Source organism: Megascapheus bottae, chromosome 3 (genome assembly GCF_031878675.1).
Source record: "Megascapheus bottae isolate mThoBot1 chromosome 3, mThoBot2.hap1, whole genome shotgun sequence".
Taxonomy (NCBI): Eukaryota; Metazoa; Chordata; class Mammalia; order Rodentia; family Geomyidae; genus Megascapheus; species Megascapheus bottae.
This window is the reverse complement of record NC_143511.1, coordinates 46,900,562-46,911,122: the sequence shown is the minus strand read 5'-3', so window position 1 is coordinate 46,911,122 and position 10,561 is coordinate 46,900,562. Positions and strand designations below refer to the sequence as shown.

General features: G+C 32.8%; 1 protein-coding gene across 1 annotated transcript in view; it reads right to left on the bottom strand.

Moving 5' to 3' along the window:
• The window catches only part of Cntln (centlein), a 197,786-nt gene that overhangs the window by 116,970 nt on the left and 70,255 nt on the right, over positions 1-10,561 (bottom strand). Inside the window, exon 8 of the mRNA XM_090330032.1 lies at positions 8,189-8,383. Within this exon, the coding sequence (XP_090186158.1) occupies positions 8,189-8,383 (195 nt within the window). The remainder of the gene's footprint in view (positions 1-8,188; positions 8,384-10,561) is intronic.

Here is a 10,561-nt window from a genome sequence, read left to right as displayed (position 1 = left end):
CAAAATATATTTTGCAAATTTATAAAAATCTAAAAACTTCTTATGTTCTATTAATAACCTTTAAGCAAAAGTATTGATTTTATATTTTAATAAATTGAATTCCATCATAATCTTGGATTTTAAAAAGTATAATCTATGCACTCTTTAGAAAGTTTAGCCTCACAGCTGTATTATAAGAAAAAAAAATCTTTACATCATGAATTTTTTTTTCTCATGGAAAGACAGCTAAACAAGCTGCACCCAGATGGCAAACCAGCTACAGTTTAATTAATCCACTAAAAGCCATTCCAATTTCAGTAAGGGTAATGTAATTTTGAATAATAGTATGAAAAAAAATCACTAAAAATTCTTAAGTTTTATTACAGTGCCAAAAGAAAAGCCACTATAGAGTAGTTAAAGTGGGGTTGCAGTTTCTACTATATATGCTAAATTCTCAGATTGTAATATCTGGGACTGTTTTGTTCTTAAAATTTTAAGTAGGCTTAAAATATCAGAATATCTACTGGCAACCTTTATAAAGTAGAAATAGTTCATATTCTGTGTGGTTCCAGAGTTGTATGATTATCATGAATTCCCATTTTACGATTATAAGACACAAAGTACTTCAGGAAAATTCACAGTTAAAATTTATTAAAAACTCAAATTTTTCCTTTAAAAATTTCAACACTCTCAGAAGCTAAAAAATCATGCTAGAGCATTATATTTTGTTTATTTCTGAAAGTCAATTAAATAGTAACTCATAAAGAAAGCACTTCTTTTATACTTTACAGCAACATCTCCACATACAATTGAATTAAATATACAAATTGCTAAGAGGGATTATAAGGACATAAGAAGAGATTGAGAGGAGAAAGGGGAGGGGCAAAGAGTGGAAAAATAGATTGATATAGAAATATAGGAATGGAAATATCACATGGAAATATCTGTAACATAATGAATTCCATTAATTTATATAATTAACATATTAATATATAACAAGCATCAAAATTTTAAATGTATAAGCTACAAAATATAATTAAGTAAAGCAACATATAAAGCACCAATTAAATAAATATGTAAAAGTTAAATCTTTTTTTTTTTTTTTTTTTGCCACTCATGTGCCTTGAGCTCAGGGCCTAGACACTGTCCTTGGGCTTCCTCAAGGATAGCATTATACGTCTTGAGCCACAGCACCAGTTGTGGGTTTTTTCTATGTATGTGGTACCAAGGAATTGAACCCAGGACTTTGTGTATGCTAGGCAAGTACTTTATCACAAGGCCATGCTTCCAGACCAAATTAAATCATTTATAACTAAGTTTATAAATATTTATATATGTAAATTCAAAACTTGTTAACAGTCAAAGGAGATGGTGATGAGCATAATTTACAGTACATTACATATGGTAGCTTATAATAATATATTAATTATTTTGATCCTATAATAAGTGATATACTTAAACAAAATAAATGATAGTCTCCAATACTGGAGTAGGGGAAAAGTGACAAAAATTATAAGGTTTAAAACTATCGTATTAAAAAATCAAATTGATCTTTATGACATTTTTTAACTATGACAATGCTTAACAGCATTCTAAACCTCAGCAAAAATATGATCCAATTTTCTAACCTTTCAGTTGAGAAATTAAATAGCTTAGTAAGTTCCAGGCATTAACAATACATGACCCTCTGATTGCCAAAACTTAAAATTAAATAACTAAATTTCTTTTTCAGAAAACACTAGAATAAAGCAAATGAAAAAGAAAAGCCACAAATAAAATATTGCCAACATTGACAAATGAAAATTTAAAACTGCTGGGCTCATCTCTAAACTTCATTTCTTCCTTTTGAAAATAGGCAGATTATTTCCCAATTTCTTTGAAATTACAAATGATATGGACAAAAGACTAAGTTCCAGATAAATGTATACTAGCAAAACTAATACATAAGGCTTCTACATTTAATTCATAAAATTTCCATATGTGATTTTCTGGACTCTTTTTTCCCTTCTGGATCAAACAGACACAACCAAAATTGTACTGTTTGCACTTCTTTCCTTTTCCCCTTTGTTTTTTGTCTTTGTCCCCCGCTCCCCCTTGTCATTGTTCTGTATTTCTCTACCCCTTGTCTTGTATATAAGTTTATCTGATTTGGGGAGAGAAGGGGAAGCACAGAAATGGTGTAACAAAGGCTAAAGCAATTCAGCACATAGACTCTATGTTGGAAATTCACTGTACAACTAACTTAGTAGGGAGGGGTAGCAGGAGGGGAAAAACTGGGAGAAACTGAGGAAGGGAGTAACACTGTTCAAAAAGAAATGTACTTATTACCTGACTAATGTAACTGTAACTGCTCTGTACATCACCTTTACAATAAAAATAAAAGGACAATCCTGGAAACCATGTTTAAGGATTGTAGATCCAAAAAGTTAAAACAGCCTTGCTCTTTAACTGCTTAGAAATTTAATAGGTACATTAGATTGTCATATAAATAAGAAATTATAATATAGAATTTAGAGAATGTATTGCAGAGGCTAAAATAATGTTAAACGCTATAATAATTAAGAAAATTTTAGCACCCAATATAAAGAACTTTTATAAAAAGAACATTTTGTTTAAAAAAATGGAACTAGGTGCAGGGGTGCATGCCTGTAATCCAGCCACTCAGGAAGTTGAGGAAGAAGACTGCAAGTTCGTTGACTACATAGAAAGACTGACAATTTCTCATAAAACTAAAACTAAAAATAAATTTAATTTAATAAAAAGACACTGGATATAGGTAATTCACATAACACAAATAGAAGATGTTCAAATTCATTAGGAATAAAAGAAATAAAAAATTAAATGGAATGAGATATGTCATCCCTTTGAAGTATATAACAGGAGAAATTATATATAGGAGATTCACAATCCCAGATCAGTTCCAAGCAAACAACTTGAAACCTCATTAAAAACAAAGAACTAAGCTAGGTGCTGGTGGCTCATGTCTATAATCCTAGCTACTCAGGAGCCTGAGATCTGAGGATCAGGATTGAGGTTCAAAGACAGCCTCGGCACTAAAGTCCAAGAGACTTTTATCTCCAATTAACTAGCAAAAAACGAAAAGTGGTTCTGTGGGTCAAGGAGGAGGGCGGTAGCCTTAGGTTGAAGAGCTCAGGGACAGTACCCAGGCCCAGGTCATGAGGGACAATAAAAGCAAATAACTAAGTAAAAAGGAACCCAAAGTATGACTCAAGTGGTACAGCATCTGCCTAGCATGAACGAGGCCCTAAATTCAAACTCCAATACCACAAAAAAAAAGTGTACAAACTAAGGGATGGGGCTAGAAGCGCGAGACATTTTTTTTTGACAAATCTAAGAAGTCTATAAATTGAGACACTTTTTTTTCAAAGAATTTGGCACTGCTTCCTCATAAGATAAATACTTGCAAATCTATGACAGATGATTTCATTATTAACAATAAATTTCATGGATAGCATTATATGTTTCTGTCAAGAGACAGATACTACAAAGTTCAGAGCAAAATTTTGTAGCTAGCAAACATACAAAGTATTTACTGTCAAAAAGAAAAAAATGGTTGTTGTTCGTGTGAATTGCTATACCAAAATGCTGAACTTGGAATCCTATATATATTAAAAAAAATGTTTCTCACAGTTAGGCAATCTAGGAAGTTCAAGATAAAAGCACTAGCATTTCTGAATATATGATGAAGATACAGTTCATAATTTAGAGCAAGTACCTTACTGCTATAACTTCAATGGTTTAAGTTAATCTCAGGATTTAAAGGCATTGTTCTCATTCATAAGAGAGGAGCCTTCCCTTAGTCCAACAACAAAATGTACTCACAACCTGGACATCCGTGGCTCAATCCTGTAATCCAAGAAACTGAGATTTATTCATGGCAGTTTGAAGCCAGGAACGTCACTGAGTCACTGAGACTCTTATTTCCAATAAACTACTAAAAATCCAAAAGTGGAGTTGTGGATCAAGTGGTAAGTACTACTCTTGAGCAAAAGTGGCTCAGGGACAACACCCTAAGTTCAAGCTTCAAGACTAGCACCAAAAGAAAAAGAATGGAATTTAAGATACACTGATTTGAAATTTTTTTTGAACAAAAAAAAATGAGAACACTGGGGTAGAGTGCTTGCCTAGCATGCACTAAGACTGGGGTTCGATTCCTCGGTAACACATACATTGAAAAAAAAAGAAAAGAAAAGTATCTTACCTTGTAATCTGGTATATTGTATATATGTTTATTTGTTTATTTGAAATAGGATAGGGAAGGGGTTAAAACAAGATGGGGGAGTGGGTGGGGGAGGGAAATGAAGAAAAAACATGAGAAGGGGTATCAATGTGTGAGAAGTAACACACCTACTATCTGGTGAATATAACTGTAACCCTTCTATTAATAACAAAAAAGAATATAAAAAAGAAAGAAAATGAGAACATAAGGGAACCCCACATTACAAAAAATTTCTACAAATTAGGAGTGAAAGGAATCAACAAAATCTGTGAAAAGATATAGAAACAAAGACAACAATTGAAATTTGCAACTCTGATCTTATGGTCTTTCTTAGCTCCATAGAATGTGCCAAATTCACTAATGGACACAGTCAATCTTATTCTTAGTTTCCTCTCAAGCTCTCTACTGAAAGATATTTCCTGCAAGGCAATAAACTGAGTAATTTTTTTCATGAAAAAGGTAAGCAATCATTTTGAGACAAAAATAGTCAGTCATTTAGAATTCAACTTTATAGGAACAGTATGCTAAAAAATCAAAGGTCATATGTTCATTCTCGTATGAATCAATTAGCTTTGCCCTTTTCTATGAAAGAGTGTCAAATCAGTTCACCAATAATTCAGATTAAAGACAAGAAAAAAAAAGTTAAATCATCATCAACACAGGAGAAAGAAATCTAAAATTACTAACATGAAAAAAGTATTTTCTCCATGTAATATTCAAATCTACAATTTATTATTTTTAAATCCCTATCAACTAGGGCCTCTTATTGCTTTGATAAAATTTCTCAAGTAGGGACTATTAAAATGTATTTTCTAGGGGCCTGGAATTTGGCCTAGTGGTAAGAGTGCTTGCCTAGCATGCATGAAGACCTGGGTTCAATTCCTTGGTACCACATACATAGAAAAAAACCAAAGTAGTGTTGTGGCTCAAGTGGTACAGCGCTAGCCTTGAAAAAGTCCAAGGACATTGGTCAGGGCCTGAATTCAAGCCCCAGGACTGGAAAAAAAATGTATTTTCTAAAAGATAATCTAAGTTGACTTAAAGAAGTTGAGTAACTTACTCAAGTTCACACAGATGTGATTCTGTCTCCAATCTAAACCTACGTACTCAGACTATACCACTTTAATCATTCCTCTATAAATTTATCTCCTACATGCAGAAAAAAGACCATTAAAAACCTAGACAATATTTTCTCTCTTTATATCTGTATTTTGTTATTTGCTGAGGCACATTATTTTTTTTTAATTTTAAGGACTGTTATTATAAAAATGTCTTTTATGGTTGGGAGTTTGGCCTAGTCCTAGTGGTTGAGTGCTTGCCTAGCATGCACGAAGACCGGGTTTGATTCCTCAGTATCTCATACGGAGAAAAAGCCAGAAATGGGGCTTTGACTCAAGTGGTAAGCTCTAGCCTTAAGCGAGCCCAAGGACCATTTTCAGGCCCTGAGTTCAATCCCCAAGACTGGCAAAAAAAAAAAATGTTTTTTATGCATCTATTGAGATGATCATGATTTTTGTCATATACTCTGCAAGTGATTTGCTAATGTTGAAATATCCTTGTGTCCTTGGGATATACATTACTTGGTCATGGTATATAATCCTTTTTATATGCACAAAGATATTACAGTTGTCCTCTTTGTTGTTGTGCCCTAGTCGGATTTTTGGTATCAGGATAATTCTTACTTTAAAAGAGTCTGAGACAAATTGTCAGTACATAAATTTCTGGTAAATTTTATTGTAACCACCCCATTCTTTTCTTTACTATTGATTAGATTTTATTACCTGCTATTGATCCGTTCCTGGTTTTTGTATATTCATGGCTTAATTTAGGTTAGTGTCCCCAAATTTAACTATTTCTTCTAGGTTTATCAGCCTACCAACATACTATTGTACTTAACAGTCTGTAATTATCCTTTTTATTTCTATAGCATCCACTACAATGTCTATTTTTTCATTTCGATTTTAATATTATTAGGTCTTCTGTTTTGCTTGTTAGTCTACCTAAATTTTTGTACTATTTTTTCTTTTCAAAATAACCAATTCTATTTCACTGATCTTCCTATTGCTTTGCTAGTCTCTGTTTTTTATATATTTTTCTCATCTTTGACATTTCTTTCTACTAATTGTTGTTTCATTTGTTCCTGCTTTTCTATTTCCTTGAGTTATATTCATTAGGGTATTTGAAATATGTTGTGTGTACTGGCATGTACTGTGATGAAATTTCCACTTTACTGCTTTTTTTCTATCTTATATATTTTGCTTTGTTTTCATTTTCATTTGTTTCAAGAAAGTTTTAAATTCCTTTCTTGATTACTTCATTGATTCATTAGTTATTCGTAAAAAGTCCATGGTGGTCAGAGAGGTATATACTATGATTGCAATTTTTCTTTTAACATGTTGAGAGTTGTTTAGTGGCCTAATTTGTTGTCTACTCAAGATAATGATTACAGTACTGATGAAGAGAATATATATTCTATATTTGTTGGATTGAATGCCCAGTAGGTATCAAATAGGTCCATTTTCTCTATACAATACAACTCAGATTTCTGTCTCAACCATCAGTACATTAATGAAAGTGAAATGATGAAATAGTACAACTATTTCTGCATGACAGCCTATCTTTCCTTTTAGATCTCAGAGTGTTTGTTTTTTTAATAGTGTTTTAGTATTGGGTACATATATGTGCAATGATTATTTGCTCTTGTTGAATTGATATGCGTATCACTATATAGTGGCCTTCTTTCTTTCTGTCTGCTTCGAATTGAGTTTTGCACCAAGGGAGAAATGGTATCCTCAGTATTTCCATGAAGAATCATTTGTTAAAGAGGCTTTTATCTCCAATACATATTTTTGGTACTTTAGTCAAGAATCAGATGGCTCTATCTTCATAGACTTATTTCAACTACTTTTATTAACCATCTAAGAGAAAAGAAGTCCTATCAAAACCAATGTGTAAATATTATCTATTACAGTCTCTACTACTGTGAACATGATGCCTGCCACTTATTTAAAAATGTTACACAAAAAACTAGGTATTGGTGGTACATGCTTATAATCTGGCTACACAAGAGGCTAAGATCTAAGGATCATGATTCAAAGTCCTTCCAGACAGGAAAGTCTGAAACTGTATTTAACCATCAAAATCTAGAAGCAGAGTTGTGTAGCCTTTAGCTATTTATGAGAAAACTGACTAAAAAGGCATGACAATTTTTTCAAACTTACCATATGAAATAGAAAAGTCAAATGACCTATTCAAAATTATATGTAAATGTAGTAGCACAATTAATATTCTTGGTATTATCATATTATCCATTCACCATATGTGGTTAATACATACTATGTTAAGTACATAAAGAAACATAGCTTGAAATATGCTTTATATTTTAGTAACTCCACTAGAATATCATAATAGATATAATTATTAATTTGTTCTTCAATATCTAAATAATTCATCACAGTAATTATATACCTGTCACTGAAAATATGAATGAAATGGATTCTAGGACTCTTTTGCAAATATTAAATTTATGGATGATTAGATACTTATAAAATGGCATATTATGTACATTTATACTTACATATAAACTTTGTATATCTTCCTGAATACTTCAGATCATCTGTTGAATATAATATCTAACAATATCTAATTCATTGAGAACATTATGTAATTGTTATACTGTACTACATAGAAAATAATCATCATCTAGTATAGATGCAGATTTTCTCCAAATATTTTCAGTCTTTCTTTAATTTACAAATGTATACCATACAAATACAGAGTCAAATATACCTGTTATATTTTATATATCTACATGCATTTCCATATGCATGCACACTACATATAATTAATGTCTACAAAAAGTATAGAAACAGTAAAACTCAAATCTTCCACAATTTGTATTTCTGAATATTAGATTATTTTGGTCATTTGTACGAAGGCCATGTAAAATGTTTAGAAAATGTCTCTCACCTGTGTTGAGTGGTTTGAATCACTTTGCTGAGATAAAGTATAGAGTGCATCTTGTGATTCCTGAAGTTTTTCTTTTAATTTTGTATTTTCTTGTTCTTTTTGAAATAGTTGATCCTGCAGATTAACAACACTTTGACGAAGCATAGCTTCATTTGATTTTGTGGTCTCAAAACAAATGTGCAACTCATTATAAAGCTGTTTTTAAAAAAGATTCAGATTAAATTAATTAATAAGCAAATTAATATTCTATTATTTATAGACATATATGTTTGGGTACACTGTTAAATTTGTCTGGTGATATAGAGATACACAATTTGCCCCAAAATTATTTAATAGCCTAAGAGAGAAACAAAATATACACACACAAGGAAAACTAAATGATGTACTTAAATGTCAATATAAAACTATAACTGAGTGTGGTGCGGGTGGCCTTTGTCTGTAATTCCAGCTACTCAGGAGGCTGAGATCTGAGGATCGCCATTCAAAGCTAGCCAAGGCATGAAAGTTCATGAGACTCTTATCTCCAATTAACCTCCATAAAATCAGAAGTGGCACAGTGGCTCAAGTGACAGAAGGGTAGCCTTGAGCTAAAGTGCTCAGGGATAATGCCCAGGCCCAGAATTTAAGCCCCATGAACAAAACAAAACAAACAACAAAACAATACTATAACTGATGCTAGGCACCAGCAACTCATTCCTTCTAGTTTCTCAAGAGAATAAGATTTGAGGATCGCAGTTTGAAGCCAGCCCAGGAAAAAAAAAACCTGTAATCCTAGCTATTCAAGAGGCTAATATCTGAGGATCGCTGTTCCAAGCCAGAGGAGGCAAAGTCCATGAGACTTATCTCCAATTAAGATCCAAAAAAGCCAGAAATGGAGCTGTGGAAAATAGTAGAGTGATTGCCTTGAGCAAATAAGCTCAGGCCATGATTTCAAGACAAAACCCAATAACTATTATCAAAATGTATCACATATTATTGTCAGTTTAATATAGAAAGATGCTAAATTTCTTTTTGTTTTTGTTGGTGGTTGTGGTCATGGGGCTTGAATTCAGAGCCTGGGCACTGTCTCAGAGCTTTTTTGCTATCAGCTAGTGTTCTTCCCCTTTAGACAATAGCTCCACTTCTAGTTTTTAGATAGTTAATTGGAGATTAGACTATCATAGATATTTCTGTCTAGTCTGGCTTGGAACAGTGAAACTCTGGTATCAGCTTCCTGATAAGCTAGGTTTACAGGTGTAAACCACCAATACCCAGCTTGGAAGAGGCTTTTGTCTCACCATTTCTATAATTCCTCTCCCAATCCCTAAATCTGATCAACTTAAATACAATACAAAGAATACCAAAGGAGGAGGGGGATGAGTGAAAAAGAAATAGCTACATACAATACTCTAAAAAAATAAAATAAAGCAGGGCAAGGAGTTTGACCTTGTGGTCAAGTGCTTGCCTAGCATGCATGAAGACTCAGGTTCGATTCCTCGGTAACACATACATAGGAAAAAGGCTAGAAGTGGTGCTGTGGCTCAAGTAATAGAGTTCTAGCCTTGAGAAACTCAACGACAGTGCTCAGGCCCTAAGATCAAGCCCAGGACTGGCAAAAAATAAAATAAACCAAAACCACAAAAACTCTTGCTCCCATATCAGTTTGTCCTTTTTTGTTTGTTTTCTGCCTTAATACAATTAATAAGAACATTAAAATGTTTCATTCTCTGAAAAGATTTTTGGAATAGATAAACAATACTAGTGGAAAGATATGGAATGCTCCCAAAATTAAACAGATCAAAATTTAGTTAGAACAATTTATCCGAATCAGAAATTATTAGCTAACCCTTCCAAAACTTAGTAAAGGCACCAAGAGGGGAATTTATGGCTTCAGCAGTTCATTTGGGAGATTTACTCAAAGTATTTCATTTCATAGATGTTTTTATCTTCTCAGAATAAACTTCATTACTACTAGGATCGGCCTCTTTAACTATAGCCTTCTAGGTGCCAAACTATATTCCTAAATTTCCTTTGGCTCCTACTAATACATTAATCATTTTTACCTCTCTGACTTAATGTCTATTATTTATTTATTTATTTATTTATTTATTTATTTATTTATCTGTCATGGGGCATAAACTCTGGACGCTGTCCCTGAGTTCTTCAGCTAAGGCTAGCATTCTACCAACTGAGCCACAGTGCTACTTCCGGTTTTCTGGTGATTAATTGCAGATAAGAGTCTCATAGACTTTAGTGCCCAGGCTGGCTCTGACCTTGGATCCTCTGATCTCAGCCTCCTGAGAACCTAGGATTACAGGCATGAACCACCAGCGCCCAGCTATAGTCAACTAATTTTAAGCTTTATGAAGTAACTAATAAAGGAATAGTTCTTAT